The sequence below is a fragment of the Fusarium coffeatum genome, assembly GCF_003316985.1.
Source record: "Fusarium coffeatum strain FIESC_28 chromosome Unknown BRIP53273_contig_160, whole genome shotgun sequence".
NCBI classification, from domain to species: domain Eukaryota; kingdom Fungi; phylum Ascomycota; class Sordariomycetes; order Hypocreales; family Nectriaceae; genus Fusarium; species Fusarium coffeatum.
In genome coordinates, this window is record NW_022157953.1 from 17,030 (window position 1) to 40,237 (window position 23,208).

Genomic DNA, 23,208 nt, shown 5'->3' on the forward strand with positions numbered 1-23,208 from the left:
CGTAGCTCGCAAGAATAGACTTCTCAGCCTGTGTGGTCCCCTCTCTCCTGTCGTGATAACTTCCCTTTTGTTACAGTACAATGAAATGTGACAGGATGAAACTCTTTACTGGTACAGCTTTGAGGCTCTGGGGATCTTCTGTAGTTTTGCCCATTCAATCTTGTGTACAATCTCGTCTGTCTGTACCTGTCGAACAGTACCTTAGTATCTATTGCCCATGTTCCACGGCTTATCACTTTGCATTTCTAGCCCGCCTTCCCTTTTCTCCATCAGCTGCATCTCCATTTTGAATGCACAGCCACACTAGTTGACCTGAACACTAAATGCGGACCACCTAAGCCAAGCCATGGAACCCTCATGGAAATGAAAATGCCGTGCTTTCTCTACTATCCACCTTCTTATTGGGTCGACTAGGTGCCTGATAAGTCATCTTACACATTTTTCCTGGTTGCACAAGTAACCAATTCACAAGTTGAAAAGAGAAAGTCATCACGTTTGTGCTTATATGAAACATCAACGAATTACGGATGTATTGATGTCTGGAAAATGGAGGTTTGGAGGTTCAAAAATCCATTCGCAGTCCGGTGAAAAACGGCCCTATAATATTCCTTCTCTCTAAACTTACAGCAACAACAAATCACAAATGCATCATGAATCATCTCGCCCAGTCGCAGAATCTGTGCGGATACCTCTGAAGATATCTAGCCTTGCCGATCTTCCAAGTCTTTTCTGTATTCACATAAAATCATTCTCTGTCGATGGCTTCCTAATATATCCTTTCGCTGTGAATAAACATGGAAGTGCCATCAATATTTTCTCATCCGTGAGCCAACATGATACGGCTGTGGCTCTCGGCCAAACGCCGACCACTACCGGTAAACGACGACGATTTTTGTCATGGACAGAGTACTTTTACTGACAAGTATATCAGACCCGTTTAGTTCTTGCACTCGAGACTCTTCGATATTTTACAGAGTGTCGTCAACTACTACTTCCGTCGACTAGTAACAAGTCTGCTTTCGTGCCCTCATCACAACAACTAAAGATTGCGAAACTTTGCGCTGACCAGAATGTCGTGGTATCGGCAAGGCCTGGATCTGGTAAAACAGCCACGATAGAAGCCATTGCGGCTGCTCATCCTGACAAAAAGATTGGCAGCGTTCTCTTCTCCAAGAGACTTCAAAGTGAAACCTCCAGTCGTCTGAAAAAATATCACAACAGTCATGTCTTCACTTTTCACGCCATGGCCGGAAAGCTTTTGAAAAGAGTCGTGCCAAGTGACCGGGAACTCATCAGACTATTGCGAAAGGTTGACCGTGACGGCAAACTTCCTGTGTGGTCTTCTACGCCCTTTGACATCATTGTCCTGGATGAGTTTCAGGACTGTAATCCAGAGACTTTTTGGCTAGTTGCGTGCTTTCTTCGATCCAACAACATCGCAAAAGAAGGACAGCCTGCACGCATTGTTGTACTTGGCGACGAACGTCAATCTATATATCGTTTTCGGAATGCTGATCCTCGATATTTGACTCTGGCTCCTGAACTGCTAGGCCCCATGAGTCCCTACCCTTTTGCCGAGGTTCAGCTCGGGAAGAGCTTCCGATTGCCCATGCCGACAGTGGATTTCATAAATCATGCTTGGCTGGGCGGAGAGCAATATATCTCGAGCTCAAAGCGTGGCCCAAAGCCCATTGTCCTAAGATGCAACCTTTGGGAAAGTCGTGCAATAGCTGAAAGGCTGTCCCATCTGATTAAACGTTATGGACCACAAAATTCCGTCATCATAGCACCTTCAATCCGCACAAAAGGCCCGTTACAAGGCCTGACAAATATGCTGGCTGAGGTATATGGCATTCCTATATCTGTGCCTACCGACGACGATGCGCCTCTTGATGATCAAGTGATCCATGGAAAGATGTGTATATCCACCATTCACCAGTTCAAAGGCCGCGAGCGTGAATTGGTAATACTCCTCGGTATGGACTCTACTTACTTCGAGTTCTTAGGTCGCGATCAGCCCGATGATACGTGTCCGAATGAAGCTTTCGTGGCTCTGACACGCGCTTTGAGCCAGCTTGTTGTGCTTCATCAAGACGAGAATAGCATGATGTCTTGTATGTCCGTCGATGCTCTGTATAACACAGCTGAAGTCCTGAATATGATAGGCAGCAAAACAGAAATTATTCCACAACCTGGCCCGCCTGGTCGACCTCTGGAACTTGGACTCCTCCTCCCACTATCCGTCGGTGTCCGTGACATGACTCGTTATATACAGGGAGACGCTCTTGATAGAATAGTCAAGCGTTGTCTGCATGTTAAACGGGCTTCGTCACGTCTACTAGGCCGTGAGCGTATCAACATACAAAATGTGGTTGCCTCGGACACGCAAAAGGGATTCTTCGAATCTGTAAGCGACATAAATGGCCTTGCCATTGCCGCTTCCCTGGAGCTTGAAACTTTAGGTACCTTGAAGTCGCTAGATGTCGACCAGAAGGAGGTCAACAAAAATATGCCTATCGTTCCCCAACAATTGGCTCCTTGGCTTTGCCGTCACGCTTGCAGGTATGAGGCTAAGCTATCCGGCTATCTACCACGCGTGATACAAATGGAACATCACAAGTTTGATTGGATCAGGCATCAAGACCTTGAGCTTGCTAGACGTCGACTTGGCAACGAGTTGGCAGATCCTGCTACAAGCCTGGAGTTTGAGGTTGAAATGTCGGAAAGATTTCACGTTGACAAGGAGTCAACCACTCTGTATGGCCGAGCAGATATTGTTGCATCTTGCCCCGTCGAGAACAAAGACGCGAGCGACAAAACAATATGGGAAATCAAGTTTGTGTCACAGCTAACCAACGAGCATATCGTTCAGGCTTGTGTATATGCATACTTGTTCGGTTCGAAATCTGGAGAATTGCCGCGTATTGTATTATACAACGTACGAGATGGAGACAAGCGCGAGATCACACCAAGACACGGACGGCCTAGCCTGAGAAAGCTGGTTACAGATGTTCTTACACTACGGTACACGGCTGGAGGTGAGGTTTCATACGAGGAGTTTATCAAGCGTTGCACAGAGACAACACAGAAAGTGATGGACTTGGGTGGTAGTAAAGACGAGGAATGATTACGACATCAATTTACGATCTAGACGTTTGGGAGCGATTTGACGCTTGCTGTGTGTGCCATGAACATTATGTTGGATCATATAAATTCAGACAAAGGTCTTGCCCTTAGTGGACGGTTTTGGAGCAGGAAAATCTTCTCGCGATAAGAGCATCAACGAGATATGGTCATAGGACACAATTGTTTTGGAAAATCAATATGTGTCTAGGAGGCAAATGAGCGATCTTGATATTCGAAGGTACTCTACTTTGGAGTTGAGTGACATCTTATTTATGGATACTTAGACACAGTAAAAAGACAAACAACCCTGACATCCTTCCAAACTGACTTCTCTCGGGCCAGGTCTGGGTCATGTCATGTAGTTAGACAAGGACAAGGATTCTACCGGGACCACCGATGCATGCAACCTCAGGCGGCGGTGATAACAAGAAACACAACTCCAAAACAAGATATTCAAAAGCTTATTCGTTTTATTTATACCATAACGAGGGTGTTGTTGTTCTCGTTCCATAATGAAACTCAATCATCCTTTCTGTATTGGCTATCAAAAGATTCGTTTCCAACTCCCAATTCCTGACTCTTGCAACGAATGAAAGGCACAGTGGCTCAACTCTAAACAGCATGAGAAACGCTGACATCAACCAAGCCCAAGATCCATTACGCCGGTTCCCATATGCAATAAATCCCTTCATCGACCCATGATCTTTAAACCATCAAACACTTGCTTGATTCTAATATCCAAAGCCATCATGCTGGTGAACAGGGCATCTTCCTGGATGTTTGACGAACCATGATGAGATGCACGCTCGGTGAAAGCGACACAAACACTCCAAACGTGCCATAGGAACCCCAACTGTAAACTCCTCTAGACAAATAGTACACTCCGCGTCGTCGATGCAGTCCTTCTCTGTAGCTACGTACGTATACATGCCTGTCCGACGAGGGGCAACCGGTGCTCCACCTTCCCCGCCGCGGGGTGTACCATACGTGCTGTGCGTCTGAATGCATGTAGTAATGTGAGACTCGCGAAGAGCTTCAGCGTTGGGAAGACTCTGAGATGGTAATTCGCGATGGCAAATGGGACATTCGTCTTCCTCGGCAATCTGAGGAGTCGGTGGCAGTGCACGCTGCCTCGACGATGACTCTCCTAGTGAGCTATATCGCTCTGGGTATGACGATGGAGAAGCCGCCTGGGCACTTGATAGGAAACGCTCGATAGGTGTCTGATGTGCCCCGCTACGTCTTCTATGAGAGGGACCTGGAGAGGAACCAGATGAGGCAGAGCCCTGGATTTAACTGTTAGTAGCAGATACGAACAACGGGGGTAAAGGCCAAATACCATTGTGACGCTCCTCATTCTTGGAGAGAGATATCGATATGGGTCGCCGGTAGTACCCGGAGCAAATACTGCGCCATGTCTATTCGAAGGCTGCAATGTCCCATAAGCATCGCCAATACTACTTCGCGATCTTTGGTGAGGAGCTCGTGGGGAAAGAGTAGCCTGTGGCCCAGGGCTCTGAGGTGGCGCGGTATTCGGGTCTGGGACACATGGATTACAAAGCCTCACTCGTTCGCCTCCCGACATATCATTCACGTCGAAGTATCCGGCTCCAAGTCCGTCGACAAGCAGGGACTGATGCATGGCTTCAGAACCTGGTGGTCGAACAATATACTGGTGCGGAATTATGATCCTGTGCGGCGAGCAGGAGTTGCAAACAACTCTTCCGCATTTCCTAGTACAGTAAGTACACTAACAAGAGACTCTTGGATCGTTCGACTTACCTGCAATGATGCTTGCGCACAAAGAAGCTAAATTGAGTATGGCAGATGGGACAATATGTCACCTCATTATCTGGTTGCCATCTAGGCCGTTGTGAGTCTGAAGATACCGACTGTCGCGCAGACCGGGGAAGAGGAGGCAGAGCTTCTTCCAGAGGTCGAAGCGATGGCAAAGGCGCATCCATCCTTTCGCGGGACGGGGTAGCATATGTCCGTTGCGTTGTTTGCGTATTTGTCGCGCTTGTACTTTGGCTGGATCTGTGCCTATGCTCTGAATGCTCGGAAGGAGGGTTTGGAATTTCATGTTGCTCAGACCGCCTGTTCTGCGAGCTGCTCTCCATTTCGTTGATCTCTATATTCTGCCGGATATTCTGCTGGGCATTTGAACCATGTTCTGGCTGCTGAGCAACTACAGTACCTGTATCTTCTGCGTTCGTCGAGGGGTCGCTCGTGGCGGATGTGGCGTCTCTATCGTCGTCCGTATCGTCGGCAGGGGTAGTTTGAGGGTCCTCTATGTCATTTTCTACTTGCGCAAGCTCTTGTTCTGTAAAATGAGATGTCGGTTCGTCGGCCAGCCCTTGGTCGTTATCGGGGCGAGATATCTCGGGCGAGTGGGAGCTATGGATGGATTCTTGATCTGCCTCGCCGGTCTCTGATAGACTCCGCTCTATGGTATGAGATGGACAGTCGAAATATCGCGAGCATTCTTGGTGGTAGAATCGAGATGTTCGCCATTGGCAAATCGCTTCTTCGTCGGTGTTCTGGTCCAGATTATTCTGATCGTGCTCGCTTTGACTGTCGTCGCTGTTTATCGAACGTGGGCTCTGGGTGTTGCTTGACATGGGAGCGCTGAAGTCTCTTGCAAGTTCAGAGCCAAGATGGCCTGAAGCTCCCGAAGGGCTGGTCATAGTAGCTCATCAGGACTTGGCTGTTGTAAAAGGAGTAGTTGTGCAGCTGCGCGGCTTCTTTAAGGCAACATGGATTGTCGTGTATGATTGCGGGTTCCTCGTTTGGGAAGATCGAAGGTGCAGGAAAAGGAAGGATTCGAAGGGTCAGATGCGGAGTTTGATGGTAGGTTGCAGTCTAGACTAGTTTATTTTGTGTGTCTGCAAATGCGATTAGAAAACGGTTGGTTGGTTAAAGATTGACTCGCTCGCATGATGCATGATAGCCAGGATAGGTATTGAGGGAAGATGCAAGCAGTAGGTAATGTACCTAGTAGGTATGAATAGAGAGGACTGTAAGAGCCTCTGAGTGGCGAAGCAGATGATTAAGGGTCGTATGGTAAATGGAAGGATTTCTTGTAGATGATGTTGAGTCAAGCGGAAATAATACAATAATAATCGAGTCGTGAAATGATATGGATGGAAGCTTGACTGTTCCGAGTTGAGTTTGGGCTTTGGAGAACCTTCAAGGGCCCTGGGCTTGGGGGGGGCTTGACTGGGCTGGGACAAGTGTTTGAGGGTAGTAATAGCAGTAGCAGGAGGTACCCGACCTAGCCTAGACTGAGGGGCTGCCCGAAGTCTTGAAGACAACCTTAAAGTGGAGGCGCTACTTATTCGCCCACGCGATCAACGATCATGGAACCCTTGCTGATACAGTATCACCCTTCCACATCAACACCTCTAACTAAACCTCACTTGGTCATACCCACGCTAAAGAGTTGCTTATCATGTGGACACTTTAATATTGATAGCGATCTGGACCCTTTATCGACGCTTGGTCAGTGTTAATCAATTCAATCTCTTTTCTCGACCAGGTATTTAGTATCATACATACTGTAATTACCCAGAAAGACCCCCCTTTTCTCTGCTGTTATACTACCCTGTATCTTCTAGGTAGAAGCTCTCACTTCATCACCCAATCTACCTGGCAACTCTTCTCCAAGCTTAACTCCATTCACTGTCACTGGCTTGCTCGCCTGAAGAATAAACACCATCCGAGCCCACTTCACTGTATCAACATTAACCCATTGATGGACTGTCCCACGCTGAATTACTACATCCCCTTGCTTCATCAAGCGACTCTTCCCCGAGTCTAGCACCAGTTTCATTTCACCTTCAAGCACGATGCCGTAGTCTATACTAAATGTTCGATGCATGTCACCTTCGCCTGGTGGAAAGTCGACGAAACGAAGGACTGATCCTCCAGGGAGAGCAAGTCCTGTTGGAGTTTTGATGTAACTCTGATAGTCTTGATATCCATTTCACTTGTGAAGTCAACTGGAAAACCTTGAGTGACGTAGCCAAGATGAAAGATGTAACTGGTGAGGTTCGTCGTGGGCATTTTGTCGCTGAGTTGAGTGTCAAATATGGCTTTGCCATCGTGGTTGTGTTCAGTGATGAACCGCCTTAAGCTGGGTAACTGTTGATCCGCCATAATTGGGCAGAAGAAGGAAGATATATATGCCCAAGATAAGAGAAAACGATTCGAGTGTATGGATAAGTTCTTCATCATGGGCAAGAGTTACAGTCTCATCAATGAATGTCATTGTCATATGAGAACTGGGAGGCTCATTTTATAGTGATAACTCGAGTATGCAAGTCCGATACACAATCTTGGAAACCACCATATACTGCATATACGATGATTGATTTACCAGATGACGTCCTTGTGTTTGTGCTGATCATTGATCTCGTGTGCCGACTCGAAGGTTTAATGCATATGTTGTGATTCACTCGGGTTCCGTCTAAACAACACAGAACTTAAAACCCCAATCATTACACAAATACGGTCCTAAGGCTTACACTACCATAACAAAGGAGCCTGAATGCTAATCTCAACTAATATAAAGTGAGCAAATTATATCGTCTTCTATCCTTTTGAGGGCCAATTCTTCACATACCCTGAGGCTGTGTTCCTTAACAGATTATACTTGCATCTTCCAGGTTACGCTTAACATGTCATTACTTTCGGCATTCCGCGTTGCTTGCATGAACTTGGGTTGTTTCGGTGCGCCGACCAACGTACATGATGCACCGAGTGCTACTTGGTTGCTTGAGCATCGACACCAGCGTCATGGGAAACCAGCGTCCACCCAGGGAAGAACCCCCAGTGCATCTCTCTATCGTATGTACGAATACTTGGTCGTAGGGTATACTGTTGGTCTTCGCTCCGAGATTGAATACTTCTTCAACCAGCCAAATTGGTCTGTAAAGTCAATACCGGACCCAGAAGATGCAGACGCAGCCCGCTACGCGATCCTCGCAGTTCTCACTCACTATCTCGTCAAGGCCTTCAATCGACTCATAGAAAGGGGACTGCCACGAGGATGCCCCGCGATTATCGATGCAGACACAGAGGCAAAACTCCGTTCCCAGGAGGTAGTTTTTGAACAACAGCCATCTTGGGTAAAGTTTGTGCGTCGTCTGGACCAGCCGTTTACAATACCAAATGCATCTGGAGAGACACCAGTGGACAATGCCCTAAGTGTTGAATTCCTGGCAATGAACATTATCATTGTTGAACCTCACGTTGCGTTCGTTTAAGAGCGACTTCGCTCGTCTAACCCAAAACAATGGGAGAATGCAGAGAAAAAGACGCTACTGTACGCATTACGTGGACTGATAAATGAGGTATTCGCGTCTTGTCTGAGGCTATTCTATTTTACGCCAATAGCACCGAACCTGTTTGTTGACACTGAAGTATCATGTAGTTAGCATGCGGCGTGTTCTCGTCATCGCAATATTAAACAACTGTCTTGGCACGGCTGAGTCGGCTGTCGAAGCTGAGGCGGGGGGTTTCAGATGGAGGTTGATGGGGGTTATCTTACGAAGCTTGTTGTCACATCCCGATGGGATCAGATAATTCAAGATTAAAGCCAAGAGATTCTTCGATTCAGTAGACAGAAAAGAGAAGAGGGCGACGTACGCAGTTGCGAAGAGACGTAATAGTTTCATGACGGATCCTTCCCAGTATGGAGTTGAGTACGTATGCCTTCAGCCTTTTAGTTCAACATTAGCTCCTAGCGGGCTAGCAATAGCTTCATCTTAGGGCGGGAAATTCCATCTCTCAATACTGCAACCCTTGCTTCTTCTGTGCGTTTGCTGACGACGACATCGGACAATGAGTGAAAAACCCTTGGTATCACCTCAAAAGCTTTGACTTGTCTAAAACTGACAAGACGAATCGGCTCCGATTTTCAAGCCGGAGCCTGACCAAAAAAGGGAATAGGCTGAGCTGAAGATGTGACATTCCAGGCAAGATTCTCCTGTTATTACTCGACCCGTCACTGCAATCCCTGTACTAGACTTGACACTTATTACTTGTACAGCCAATCATTTATTTCAAGCTTCAAACTGCCCTCCTGTTGATGATAATCTATTACCCGCGATGTTATCCCCGCTGTAATACCCGGACATTCACTAATTTGTTTAACTACAGCCCTACAGCGAGCGACTGCCGGTTATCTTTCATCTAAGCTTATCCTTCTGCGACAACTTTCTTTCTACTTTCGTTTCTTTAATTGCTTAGTCAATGCCATAATCACTACCTATCTATTATTTTCAGGCTCGTGGTTGACCCAAACGAGTTGCGCCATGGCTGGTCCTTTACCCTCGTCCTCGGATTTCTCTCACAACATCGATCCTTCCCAATCAGACTCAACCCCAGGATATAACGTCACTTCCCAATCATATCCACCTCCACCTCCTCCTGCACTTTCAACTTCTTCCGCGGAAGCCGCGAGCATCACAACTCCAGCTCCCACTACTGAAAAGGGCCCTCAACTATACGTCTGTGGCCATTGCGGACGACGCTATTCAAGACCAGAGCACCTTCAACGACATGTCCAAACTCACACTTTAGGCCGTCGCTTTGCATGTGGAATCTGTGGAAAGACATTTGCGCGTGCTGATCTGAAGAAACGCCATGAGGCAAACCACGAGAATGATGATTCAAAGAAGAGAAGACGTACTACTACTGCTCTCAACTCTGGAAGAGTCACTCATGCTTGTAAAGCTTGTGCCGCTGCGAGAGTGAAATGTCAAGAGGAAAAGCCTTGCCAAAGATGTACTCGCCGTGGGTTGACCTGTGTCTCGTCTGATGCCGGATCTGCAGCAGCCATGAACCTAGTACATTTATCTGCCAGCGCGCGATCTAACACGCCTGCCGAAGAAGAGTACGATAGCGGTTCAGCTACTGGCACTGTCCCGACATATGTTTCTGTTGATCAATCATCTTTACATGGCCAAGCCGCCCAGCTACAGTCACAGCCTCTATCCAGATCAGTTACTCCCAATACCAGCGACTTCACCAAACACGAGCCTAGTTCGTCTGCTCAACCCGAAGCGGACCAGCTTCCATTTTGTGACTTTCTACGAGACGTCTTGTACGAGCAGCAGCCTTACGATCAACCAACTAGGATGCCAGACAGCCAGGGCCTCGCCGTTCTAGACTTCTGCAATGACACCAACATGGAACTCTCCGACATGGACTTTGGGCTGTTGGATCACTGGAACACAGATGGAATGGGAGCAACTAGTGCGATACCAGCTCAGCAGGAGACTCCCAAGTCAGATACCTCTACCGACATGGCGCATATGCATATGCGACAAAACCTCGTTACAGCCTGGGACGTCTCACCATGGCGATGGGATCCGGTAGCAAAGGATAATGCGTTCGGTGAACAAGGCAACCTTCCCGTATCGAAAAATGAGGTTGCATCCATACAAGCCCAGACTTCTAAGGGGGGTCTCAGACGGGTTATTGACCAGAAGCTTGACTTTGCTGCTCGTGATGGTGTCTTAGCACTCGTTCTAGGCGCTTGTCAACCCGATGCCATGTCGAGCCGTATTTCAGGGTCTTTTCCCTCGGCAGATCTTCTGGATACCATGCTACATGTCTTTCTCAACTCACATACCAATCAAGTATCTGACTACATACACTTTCCCACTTTCAAGCTCAATGAGCAAGAGCCCGAGTGGATTGCTGGAGCTGCAGCAGCCGGCGCCGTACTAACTCCTATACCGACATTACGGAAATTTGGTTATGCTCTCCAAGAATCTGTTCGTATTGTTATACCCAGACGAGTATGTAGCTACAAGAAAACTTCAATGAATGACTTATCTGACTGCCGCAGTTTGAAGAAAACAACGAATCAATCCTAAATTTAGGTCTAATCCAAGCTATCGTCCTTGGTCAAGACACTGGTTTATGGAGTGGGAATCGACGCAAGATGGAGATCGCAGAATGTCATGTCAACATTCCCACCACGGTACGAAAACACTTCGATGGTATTTAGCTGTTCAACTAACGAGATCCAGATGATGCGGTATCGTGGCAAGTTCCAACGTTCGACATACCCTATGCTTTCAGTGACTGCCGCCGATGAGGGTGCCAATCTGGAGCAGAAATGGAGAACATGGGTTGACATGGAGAAATGGAAACGGTAAGCAATCGCATCAGAAAGGTTCATGACTTCTCACAGCCACTGACTGTGTGACAGATTTGTCTTCCATTTATTCCTTCGAGATAGCCAGCAGTCAATGACAGCCTTGACAAATCCAGTCATGTCATATGCAGAGCTTACGCTTCCTCTGCCTGCCTCGAAAGAGCTATGGTACGCCAAAACAGCCAAGGATTGGAAACACGCATATTTGAGACGAGAAGCTGGGCACGTAAAACGGGCTCCCTCAGTTGGCGATCTGGTCCGCGACCTGAATCTCCTTGCAGAGAATCGACATCGATTGGATGTTCAACTTTCAGCAGCCGTCTATCTCCAGGCCTTCTGGCTCCTAATTCTTGAGTATAGAAACTTGTGCTCCTCGTGCAGGACACGATCCTATACCCAAGATGAGTATGGCGGCACCAATTCGCTACTAGATGCACGCCGGCATCAGCTTTTGCAAGACTTGCAGACGTTCAAGACTACAACCATGAACTGGCCGGAGATAACAGCACAGGAACGACTCCTACTCAACCAACTCATGATGGGGTTGCATATATCCATGGATGACCTACAGCTTTTTGCTGGTAAGGAGGGGGACGAGCAGGCGCACCGAGCATTCCCGGTACTTCAACAATGGGTTGAGAGCATCGATTCTCGAGCAGCTATATGGCACGCTGGGCAAGTTCTCCGATTCGCCAAACTATTTCCTACGGCGCAGTTGAAGAACTTTTACGCTGTCGGGGTGCACCATGCAGCACTCGCCATCTGGACATACGGCGTTATTAAGAGGGCTGGCAATGGACAAGGTGTGTCTTCTCAGCAGGAGAAAATTTACATAGACGGACCAGAATCGATGAGCATACAGAGGTACATCACTCTGGGACAGGGGGTTCCAACTATTCGAGGACCCAATAGCCGCAACGGGGCGTCTGAAGCGGCGATTGAGAACCCCAAGGCAGGTATGGAAGCTATCCATGAGGTTATGCAGGCGAACTTTGGGGGTGCCAATAAGATGGCGCCGGCAATTGTGGAAAATCTGTGCGTCTTGATACGGCAGCTTGGCAACGTTGCTTGGGCAGTCGGGCTGGGATGATTGGATATGTAAAGGGTATATTGTTAATAGATACATAAGCATCGACTTATCTAGAATGACTTTTGTTGAATAATGAACTAGGATCGACGCTTTCATAAAAGTAGATATCATCTTCAATATACCCTGCTATACTATAAAACAAGTCTTTGCCTTGAATTCAAAATTCTGTAAAAACATGTACTGGATAAAGTTGCAACGATAATACATTCTTACTGGGTACTGTAAGTGTTCCAAATTTAATTACGTAGTTTATCAACGCCGTTAGCTCCGGTCCGGATCGGGACGGGAACTAAATAAACGAGAGGTTGAAAGCGGTGGTGACGTTATTACTCCCGACTTACCTCCATCTCTGCATCCATCACTGTACCTGTCGATCATGGCTATGTTCTATTGACAACTCAATTTTACCACCCCTACAATCAGAAAGTAGTGGCTTCTATGCTGATAGGCCTCTTCTGTTTCGTATATTCGTTGTGGCTGCGTGATTGACTCAAGCCCGATACACAATCAAGCGTGGCTGAACGAGCGTTGGCCAATCCTCTCGCCCACGTTTTCAACTTTCAGCTCTCTTCATTACATTAAACTTCCTGCAACGATGTCATCGCAAGATACCTCCGCAGCCCTCGTGGCGACGACAACGGTTATCTCAACCGTCGTCTTTCTCGTCGTTGCTCGTGCTCTTCTCTATCCCGTTCAGCCAAAGACGATTCGTAACCCGCTCAAGTTGGGCGTTTATGATAAACCTAATGCTGATAAGGTGAAGAATCTCGTGTATCAACGTGATCAGTTCCCTGGTGCTCGAGATGTTGAGACCCCAGTGAGTAAAATGCCTGCTTGTGAAGATTATCAGAACTGTGCTGACCTTGTCATAGTATGGAAGTATCCGCGTCTATGAATTCGGCCCCGAGGATGGAGAGAAGGTCTTTTTTGTCCATGGCATTAGTACACCGTGCATTACCCTCGCTCCCATAGCCCTCGCACTCTCCAAGGGCGGCTACCGTGTGATGCTTTTTGTATGTCTAGAACCACTTACTCTGCTTTCATCTGTTGACATGTCCAGGATCTTTTTGGCCGTGGCTTCTCAGATGGTGTCGCTGATATCCCCCACGATGCTCGTCTCTACGTCTCTCAGATGCTTCTCGTTCTAGCATCCAGCCCCCTGGCTTGGACTGGCACGAATGCGTTCCGGCTTGTGGGCTATTCTCTCGGCGGCGGTATCGCCATTCACTTCGCAAATGCTTTTCCACATCTAGTGCGTGATCTTGTTCTCCTCGCTCCTGCAGGACTCATCCGTGCCGCCTCCTTTGGCCGTGTCTCCCGCTTTCTTTTCGTCTCTGGGCTCGTCCCTGAGCGTCTTCTGGCTATAGCAACACGTCGTCGCCTTCAGAGACCTATCGCTGCCTCGGCAAGGCCATCTCCTGCGGCACCCGTCGAGTCCGTCACCACACCACCGCTCAACGTCGTCGAGGCAGAAGTGACTCCAGCCTCAGGCAAAGCCGTCACGCCATTGGAACAACGCGTTATGGAGTACGTGCGATGGATGGTTACAAACCACCATGGCTTCGTCCCAGCCTTCATGTCGAGCATTCGGTTTGCGCCTCTCATGGATCAGCATGAGGCATGGGCCAAATTGGCTAAACGAGCACCTGGTACCACAGCTATTCTGTTGGCTAGGACTGATGAGATTATCAACCCAGATGATTATCGTCGCGATGCATTGTCTCTTATTGGTGGCGAACAGCATGTGCGCTGGCGTGTTCTGCCAGGTAGCCACGATTTTGTCATGACTCACCCTCAAGACATTCTAAGAGAGATTCAAGACATGTGGAGGGCTTGAATGAGTGCCTATAATGTCCTTGGTTTTATGATAAGGAGGAGTAACGGGTACTATGGAGTTCACGAACAACGATAGCGAGCAGAGAGTTGTGCTGTTACGAGTCCTGATATCCTACATGTCTATTAGATTTGGAGGGTAGATCTAGAATAGAGAGTCGTTATGTAAAGAAGTCCATATCCATTTTCTATATATAAACCACACCAAGGCCAATATATCCTCTTGCATCCCTTCAACGATTGCCACTTCTAACGGTCCAAAGCTTGACTTTGACACTGTGAAGGTTGTTAGCAGTTTGACATCTGTAGTGATCTACAGAGGGTAGGCACTTACCATATGCCAATAGACGCCCCGTTTTCTCAATAACTCTACGTGGCTGCCTTGTTCTAGTAGCTGTCCGTCTCCTAGCACGAAAATGACATCGGCATTCTGAACAGTCGCAAGTCTATGTGCAACAACAAGCATTGTCCGTCCCTCACTAGCTCTTTCGAACGCGGCCTGAACCAATTTTTCGCTTTCCGAATCAAGGGAACTCGTTGCTTCGTCAAGTAGAAGAACTTTGGGATCGCGGATAAGAGCACGAGCAATTGCCACACGCTGCTTCTGGCCACCTGAAAGTGACACACCACGAGAGCCAACGTTTGTGTTTAACCCATCCGGGAGAGAGACTATGAAGTCGTGGATTGAAGCATCACGACAAGCTTGGTGCAGCTGCTCATCTGTGATGGACGTAGGATCGACACCAAGCAGGATGTTTTCTCTGAGAGTACCTTGAAAAAGGGTGGCTTCCTGAGCAACAAGAGAAAAGTACTTTCGGTATTCATACAAGTTGATGTCAGTGGAATCCTTTCCATTTAGCAGGATTCGACCCTTGTCTAGATCATAGAACCTGTTCCAGTTAGCATTGACCCCCACGAAATGTTCTAGTCTATTCTGTCTCTTACCTCTCCATCAGTGATATGATGGATGTTTTACCGCATCCAGATGCGCCAACAAGAGCTGCGAACTGCCCCTTTTCAATCTTGAGGCTCAGTCCTTTAAACACAGGCGTGCTTCTAGTTGGGTACTTGAAGTAGATATTATCCAACTCGATTGACATCCCACCGTCGGTATCTGGGATTTCTTGCGAGGTTGACACCTTATCCTGAGGTCTGCTCTCTCTCATCTTGAGGATACGATCAGCGGCTGCTGAGCTAAGGGCAGCATTAGGACCGAAACCGAGAGCCTGGCCAGCTGCTTCACTGCCGTTGGTGATCGCCACTGTAAAATTGTTAGCAAGAGTAATAGGCTTAGAGGCATTAAGGGACGTTGGTCGTAGACGGCAGGGGCATAGCATGCATGTCTGCAATAGGTAACAAAGAATCCCTAAAGGACAGGTGATGAAGACGAATACTTACTAAAACAGACAAAGAATGCAACGAGCCCAATCTCGTATCTGGAAAGTAGGCGACCTCCCCACCAAAAGTTGAGAGCTTGACAAGCCATGCTGGCGCTATCAGAGAAGCCGAAGAGTATGCTCACCCATCTGGCCTTCTTGTATGCTGAAACAACATGTTCATCGAGTAGGTTCTGGTATCGCAAGCAGATCGAGTCTTCCAGTGTCAAAGAAGTGACGGTCCTGAAGGCCCCAATTGACTCTGACGCGAACTTTGAACTTTCCGCGAAGACGTCGTTGTTCATCTTTTCAAAGGCCAGTTCATATTTGAAACGCCAGTAAGCCGACATAATCATGACAGGCAATACAACGCAACAAGAAACTACTGCGAGCTTCCAGGTGTGTGCGAAGGCGATTGCGACAGCCCCTGTGACGTTGAAGAGGGCAACAAAGACACTAGCCATGTTCAATCCCATCATCTCTTCCAGCTGCTTTGGGTCGGTCCCCAACCTGGACGTCATTGTCCCATGAGAATGATCTTCATGGTCAAAAAAGGATGTCTTCTGGAACATGACAGCGTCAAAGTACTGCTGTTGATATTTGGCTCGCACGGTTGCTGACATGCGGGTTGCCACAAAAATCACCACAAAGTAACTGACTCCCACCCCTACTGCCAGGACAACAAACATCAGGGCCCAGAAATTGCTTTCTGAACGATCCGAATCAGTCCCTATATAGTTAAAGGAGACAATGATCTTGCCAAAGATCCAGGCCTGTAATGGTACACCCGAACCAACGCAGGCAGCAGCGAAGAGGGTTAGAGCAAAAGCTGGATATATGTTTTTACTCTCCAGGAACAACCGACTGAAGCTGGTGAAAGGGCTTCCTTTTTTTCCTTTGACAACCTCTGCATTCATTTCAACCTCTGAAGCTGCAACGCTCTGGACATTGGCAAGAGTTGGCTTATCCTCGTATTCAACAGACTCATATCCAGCCTCAGTGGGTTCTCCTAGTGACAGCGCTTGGGCGTGAACAAGACCAGAGTAGACGCCACCATCAACAGTGATGAGACTATCGTGTGTTCCTGATTCCACGACCTTGCCTTTCTTCAAAACAATGATACGATCAGCCTTCTTGATCGTTGATAATCGATGAGCGATGGTGATCGTAGTCCGGTTCTTGGCGACTCTGTCAAGTGCTGCTTGAACAATACGTTCACCCCGTACGTCAATAGCACTTGTAGCCTCATCCAAGATCAGGATGCTTGGCTTTCGTACAATAGATCGAGCAATCGCGAGGCGCTGTCTCTGGCCGCCAGAGAGTTTAGCTCCACTATCACCGACGATAGAATGATATTTGTCGGGTAACCTGTCAATGAATTCATCGGCAAAGGCCTCTCGACATGCCTCCCTCACCAACTCCCTCTTCTTATCTTCGGACTCATCTTCCCATGGCGTTCCAATCAATCCAAATGCAACGTTGTTATAAATCGTGTCGTTGAAAAGAAACGGCTCTTGCTGCACGAGTCCAATTTGAGATCTCCACCACTTAAGCTCGATGTCATCCAAGAGCTGACCCGATGTGGTGACGCGTCCGCGAACCTCAATAGGAGGACCCCTTTCTTCAGATTCTGTTTCGGTCGGGTTGGCCAAATCGTCATCTTCTTCGCTCTCGGCCTTCTTGTTCTTCTTTCCCCCCGTTTTCTCCTTCTCGATAACTTTGGCCAAAACGTGCTGATCCTGTAGAGTATACCATCTCTGAATCAAACCGACAATTGTACTCTTGCCAGATCCAGATGGTCCAACCACAGCATTAATCTTTCCGGCTTCGAGGCGTAGGTCAAGGTCATCTAATACTTTCACATGAGGTCGGCTGGGATATGCGAATGTAACCCCTTCAAAAACGATGTCCTGTGTCGACGACACTTCAGGTTCTTTCAAATGCCCCTTTGGTGGTTGAGGCGCATCAATGACGACAAAGAATTCACAAGCTGCAACGGTAGCTTTTCCGACAGCAAGAAGCGGCGTCGATGTGCGCTCCAGTGAAAGTACGACAATCATCACAGAAAGTAACACACTAGATTTATGAGCAGAAGATAACTCAGTAGATGGATGGACTTACACAAGGACGTCTCCAACATTATCCAATCTACCTTCCGAGTATGACTTTGCGCCATACCAAAAGCAAAGGGCGAACCCAGCATATAGGCCAAAAAACTGATTATGTCAATAGATGTAGGATATCTCCTTAGCGAGGATAACTCACCACAAAACCAAGTTGGCCTCCGATAAGAGGAGAGAGGAGCTTGCCATGTTGCCTCGTCTCTTCCACAAAAGCAGCGTATTTCTTGGAAATGCGTGATTCTGCGCCACAAGCTGCTACCATTCTGACACTCGCCAGCGCTTCACTGGCGACTGCACCAGCTCTGCCTTCGGCCTAAGTTATAGTCAGTATATAGTCATGAGTTACTAGAGGGGTTCCAACCTTGGTGAGGAGGGCATTGACTTTGAGTATCATGGGCAGAAATGTGCCAAGAACGAGGAAAAGATACAAGATGATCGAAGATGTGACCAGAGTAAGGGACCAATTCTTTACAAATGCTACAATGAGCGCAGCCACGATAGTTGAGTTGTATTCGACAAAGATTCCCAGCTTCTCGGATATGCCCAGCTGCAGGACGTTGGCAGTAGAAGTAATAGTGCCAGTGGCATATCCTGGGGGCATTGAATCAAGGACATGAATAGATTGACCGAAGAGCGATTGTAGGTAGTGAAGTCTGATAGCTGAAGACAACCTGATACCTATCATGCGAAAAACGAACTTATTAATAGCGTTAAGGACAAATCGCCCTAGGAACAAGAAGAACATATACAGCGCCAACTTATCAATGCTGCTATTGAATTCATTTTGAGAAGTTGTGCTCCCGGGCAAAAAGTAGTCAGTGAAGTTGCCCACGAATTGACCTGTCTAGTATTAGCTTCAGTTCACGTTTAGTTGCGGACAGTCGTACCAAAGACCACATTCATTAACGGCAGGGTCTAGGATGATTCTATTGTCAGGTAAACTCATTGCGTGTGTTTTCGAGACGCTTACAATTCCAGCACCAATGCTGGCGAAGAACCCTGCAGCATATGCAACGAAATCCCATTTTGTTGCGTAGGAGAAGATTCGCTGTGGATGTTATCAGATACATTGCATTTGTTGATGGCAATAAATAGTGCTCACCATGTAATCTTTGAAATTGGCTGTTCTTTCAGGCCGTGTCTTTGCTGCTGCTTGTGATTCTTCTTCTTTGGCGTTTTGTGTTGATTCATCTGGAGGGTTGGATGAAGGAGAGCCACTAGGCTTCTCAGTGACAGGCTCATGATCCGTAGCCATGATATGGAAGAGGCGTGAGCTCCCTTAGTAGGCGGCTCGAATAGAGGAGATATATTTAATCAAGATAGAAAGGAGGGACCAATACCGTTACTGAGTAACACCTTGAGAAAAGACATTCATTGGAAAATGGTAGTTGAAATAGTAAAGGAAAGAGACGAAAAAGAAATGTGTCGATGATAAAATGGATGATTGTGAAAGATGCTCTCAATGCCTTTAGGCTGTTGTTAACTGAGTCCCATAGAAGGAAGGGAAGGAACATACAGGCTACCTAATTAGCGATAGGTACCTAGGCAAGGCAGGAAGGCCCCTTTGTCCCTGTAACCGAATAGAGAGGTTCGATACGAAATACGACGGGACGCTAGCAAGCACCTTATTAGAGTTATAAAACGGTGATTTGCACCACGACAGGGGCTTTAATGAGAAAGCGATCGAGGAGGCTGAGAGAGGAAGAAACAGACAGGAGACAGGACTCAATGTTTTATCACCGAATCCTTGTTATATTACCTGGTCGATTCTCTTGGCCTAGGCCTCGTTGCAGTTAGTCAGTTAGGAATTGCGACGAAACGCGTACGCGGATAAAAGGGTAGTGCGCTGGAATAAGCTTAATGAGCCGCTGAATGGGACGATCGAAATTGATATTCATATCCATAGAGGACTAGGCAGATGTCACGAGTTCAGATTCATCAGCCTAAGGCTTTGGCATGGATATATTATACTGTAAACACGCCGTCATGGACTTGGTATACTGGCCTTTTCTGCCCATCAACCAATGATGCCCTGTTAATTTCATCGCTAGTCTTGGTTCCCTAATTTCCGTCATGGTACGGCGAAGTAAGATGTCGGGCTCGGATCGAATCTAGAATCCGAGCTGATTGTCATCGACTTACGGAGTACGGAGTGCCAGATTAATCACGTCCACTACATTGGATTCCTCGCATTATCATGGGACAAAAACAACCCTAAATGAATCTTGAACGAATCAGCACAAGAATGTTGTGCAGATGAGTCAAACATCGCAAGGTGATGATTTCAGCCCCGAACTATGCGAGGTCCTACAAGCTGTTCCTCACCCACTGTAGTAGGTACCTAGTTAGCATCTGAAGGAGTGGTGATGTACAAAGAAAACTAAGGTTTTGATATACCATGTGTATTTTGAGATATACCGTTAGTTTTCAAAGCGGTACTTAATCTAGACAATATATTTAACTACGAATATACTTTGTCCAGTCTTATTTACATACCCTATAGAAAGTAGTTTATTCAAGTAACTAGCTGTCAATACAGATAGTCCTATTCCTCTCCATGTGCTATATAATGTGTTCCATACCCAGCAAGATATTTGCTTGAGTAAACCGATAGACAGTAATTAGTACGGTGTACTGGTTCATTGCTTCTGTACTTTATCTGTTATGTTAGAGTCTTCCTTCATTACAATTTACAGGCCACAGCACAGGGAGAAAGGATAAGCTATTCTGCTCATTATGAGAGCAAATATCCTGGGAGTAATTCTCATAGCAACTTGGAAACTTGCAATTAGATAGTCTACCCGTCATATAAATTGGATGCTTACTCAATAGACGAGACCAACTGTTCATATCCATGGTGGGCTGTTGAGCATTCATGATCGGCTCGGCTCATTCAGGCCAGCTACAGCGTATTCAATACCGTATGATGTCCCACTAAGAGTTCTAACAAGGTCTCTGGTTGGTCAGGTTTCCTGTCCCAGTTCCCTCAGGCACTACAGAAATTTCTGTGTGAAACCCAATTCGACCTGTGCTGCTTCCAAATTGTGACCGGTGAGTGTGACTGTGACGCATACCCAAGGTACCTTAGTAGTCTATCCCACCGACGCCGCTCGCATGACGGGCATTTTGGAGTGGATTCCAAAGTTTCAACCCGATTCAAGGGACTGACTCACTTCCATTCTCCCACCAAAAGGTAGAGAGGTATGAAGCCAAGGACAGCCTCAGCCAAGCTATATTTGGCCAGGTCAATATCAAGGACTACAGCAAGACCATTGCTATTTGCGCCTGCCTCCCAGTGTCTTGCTCTTACCCGCGATCGTCCTTCCCTCATTAACACTGGCCCCTCCATCACAGGCTTTTCCCTGCCCCGCTACACTTCCTCTTCTACTTCTACTTCTACTTCCTTCCCCTCCACCACAACTGCCCCGCCTCCCACGACATCACAACAAACACTCGAAATGGCGCCCAAGAACAAATTCGAGCTCAAGACCCCCAAGGGCACAAAGGACTGTAAGTAAATACTGTCTAATAATACTCGAATTATAGAATCTTGGTCCTGACGTCCGTCAAAGGGGAGGGAAAGGACATGGTCATTCGTGACCACATCTTCAACACCATCACCGAAGTCTTCAAGCGCCACGGCGGAGTCACAATCGATACCCCCGTCTTCGAGCTCCGAGAGATCCTCGCTGGAAAGTATGGAGAGGATAGCAAGCTCATCTACGATCTCGCCGACCAAGGTGGTGAGATCTGCTCTTTGCGATATGATTTGACCGTGCCCTTCGCCCGCTTCCTCGCCATGAACAAGCAAATCCAAAACATCAAGCGCTACCACATTGCCAAGGTCTACCGCCGAGATCAGCCCGCCATGACCAAGGGCCGTATGCGAGAATTCTACCAGTGTGATTTCGACATTGCTGGCACCTACGACCCTATGCTGCCCGACGCCGAAGTTATCCGTATCGTCACAGAAGTATTCGAGGGTCTTGGCTGGAACGACGGATACACGATAAAGCTCAACCACAGGAAGATCCTCGATGGTATCTTCCAGGTCTGCGGTGTGCCTGAAGACAAGATTCGCACCATCTCCTCGGCTGTCGACAAGCTCGACAAACTGCCCTGGGCTGATGTGCGCAAGGAAATGACCGAGGATAAGGGACTTGATGGCGAGGTTGCTGACCGAATCGGAGAGTGGGTGGTTCTCAAGGGCAAGCAAGATCTGCTCCAGAAGCTGCAGAGCACTGAGAGCCTGGCAGCCAATGCATCCATGAAGCAGGGTATGGATGATCTTGCTCTGCTCTTCGAATACCTCGAGGCTTTCGACTGTCTGGATCGAGTATCCTTCGACCTCAGCCTGGCTCGAGGTCTCGATTACTACACTGGACTCATCTACGAGGTTGTTACTCAGGGTTCCGCCCCTGAAGTTACCCCTGGTCAGGACAACGCGGACTCCAAGCCCGCCAAGAAGAAGGGCAAGAAGGGTGGTGAGGACGAGGACCGTTCTGATGATCCTACTGTTGGCGTTGGAAGTGTGGCTGCTGGAGGTCGCTATGATAATCTCGTCGGCATGTTCTCTGGAAAGAGTCAAATTCCTTGTGTTGGTATCTCTTTCGGTGTCGACAGAATCTTCTCCATCACGAAGGCTAAGCTGGCCGCTGAGAAGAGCGCTGCTGTTCGCAGCAACGATGTCGACGTCTATGTCATGGGTTTCGGAAAGGGATTTCTGAAGGAGCGCATGTCAGTGTGTACCAAGCTTTGGGAAGCTGGTATCAAGGTCGGTTGAGCATCAAGCCATTGGACACCCTTAATTTACTGAACAGAATGCTGACATGTTGACAGGCTGAGTTCCTTTACAAGGTCAAGCCTAAACTAGAAAAGCAATTCAAGGCTGCTGAGGCTAATGGCGTGCCTTTTGCGATTTTCCTTGGTGATGATGAAGTCGCGTCAGGCAAGGTCAAGATCAAGGAGATGGGACTTCAGGATGGTCACCCCGAGAAGGAGGGTGTTCTTGTTGCCCTCGACGACATGGCCAAGGAAATCAAGGTTCGACTCCAGCGCAAACGGGAGCTCGATGCCATGACCACGCAGGCCGAGGGCCTTCGGGTGGTCCACGGTATCAAGGGTGAAGAAAAGAAGGAGGAGGATGCCAAGCCCGAAACAACCCCAGCAGCGGCTGAGCCGACTCCAGGATCAGAAGAGCAAAGCCCCGCCAACCCAGCGGCATAGGGTTACTTATCACGAAATAAAAGAAAGTTGACAATGGCCATGGCGTTTGAATGTCATTTGATAGAAGGATTTAATGTAAAGAGCATTTTCTCCTGTGAGAGAATGATCATATTCCTATATTCAAGCATGAATATTATTAAGCTTAGGGAAGAAGTTAATCTGCAAGACGGTGATTCTAACTGCATGTTCCGCAGTATTCTTTGTCTAGCGCAGTTACACAAGTTCCTCTTTCACAACCATGACAGCGATGACTTGTTGATCGAC

At 47.6% G+C, this 23,208-nt stretch overlaps 6 protein-coding genes across 6 annotated transcripts; 4 read left to right on the plus strand and 2 right to left on the minus strand.

Annotated features, from left to right (window-relative positions):
* Positions 1-833: 833 nt before the first annotated feature.
* Positions 834-3,127, plus strand: FIESC28_07316 (uncharacterized protein; the record flags this gene model as incomplete). The annotated part of the gene is made up of 2 exons (XM_031161456.1): positions 834-875; positions 932-3,127. The coding sequence occupies 2 exons, from the start codon at positions 834-836 to the stop codon at positions 3,125-3,127; spliced, it is 2,238 nt and encodes a 745-aa protein (XP_031014484.1).
* Positions 3,128-3,857: 730 nt separating this feature from the next.
* Positions 3,858-5,813, minus strand: FIESC28_07317 (uncharacterized protein; the record flags this gene model as incomplete). Its single annotated transcript, XM_031161457.1, has 3 exons — positions 3,858-4,412; positions 4,466-4,817; positions 4,909-5,813. The coding sequence occupies 3 exons, from the start codon at positions 5,811-5,813 to the stop codon at positions 3,858-3,860; spliced, it is 1,812 nt and encodes a 603-aa protein (XP_031014485.1).
* A 3,630-nt stretch (positions 5,814-9,443) lies between these two features.
* FIESC28_07318 (uncharacterized protein) lies at positions 9,444-12,386 on the plus strand (the record flags this gene model as incomplete). Its single annotated transcript, XM_031161458.1, has 4 exons — positions 9,444-10,934; positions 10,985-11,119; positions 11,169-11,293; positions 11,351-12,386. The coding sequence occupies 4 exons, from the start codon at positions 9,444-9,446 to the stop codon at positions 12,384-12,386; spliced, it is 2,787 nt and encodes a 928-aa protein (XP_031014486.1).
* Positions 12,387-12,981: 595 nt separating this feature from the next.
* On the plus strand, positions 12,982-14,223 carry FIESC28_07319 (uncharacterized protein; the record flags this gene model as incomplete). The annotated part of the gene is made up of 3 exons (XM_031161459.1): positions 12,982-13,203; positions 13,259-13,399; positions 13,447-14,223. 3 exons carry the CDS (start codon positions 12,982-12,984, stop codon positions 14,221-14,223), a joined length of 1,140 nt encoding a protein of 379 aa, XP_031014487.1.
* Positions 14,224-14,468: 245 nt separating this feature from the next.
* On the minus strand, positions 14,469-18,973 carry FIESC28_07320 (uncharacterized protein; the record flags this gene model as incomplete). Its single annotated transcript, XM_031161460.1, has 9 exons — positions 14,469-14,495; positions 14,554-15,109; positions 15,165-15,480; positions 15,618-17,671; positions 17,717-17,811; positions 17,861-18,031; positions 18,080-18,562; positions 18,689-18,766; positions 18,821-18,973. 9 exons carry the CDS (start codon positions 18,971-18,973, stop codon positions 14,469-14,471), a joined length of 3,933 nt encoding a protein of 1,310 aa, XP_031014488.1.
* A 2,203-nt stretch (positions 18,974-21,176) lies between these two features.
* FIESC28_07321 (uncharacterized protein) lies at positions 21,177-22,944 on the plus strand (the record flags this gene model as incomplete). The annotated part of the gene is made up of 3 exons (XM_031161461.1): positions 21,177-21,228; positions 21,291-22,492; positions 22,558-22,944. 3 exons carry the CDS (start codon positions 21,177-21,179, stop codon positions 22,942-22,944), a joined length of 1,641 nt encoding a protein of 546 aa, XP_031014489.1.
* Positions 22,945-23,208: the final 264 nt, after the last annotated feature.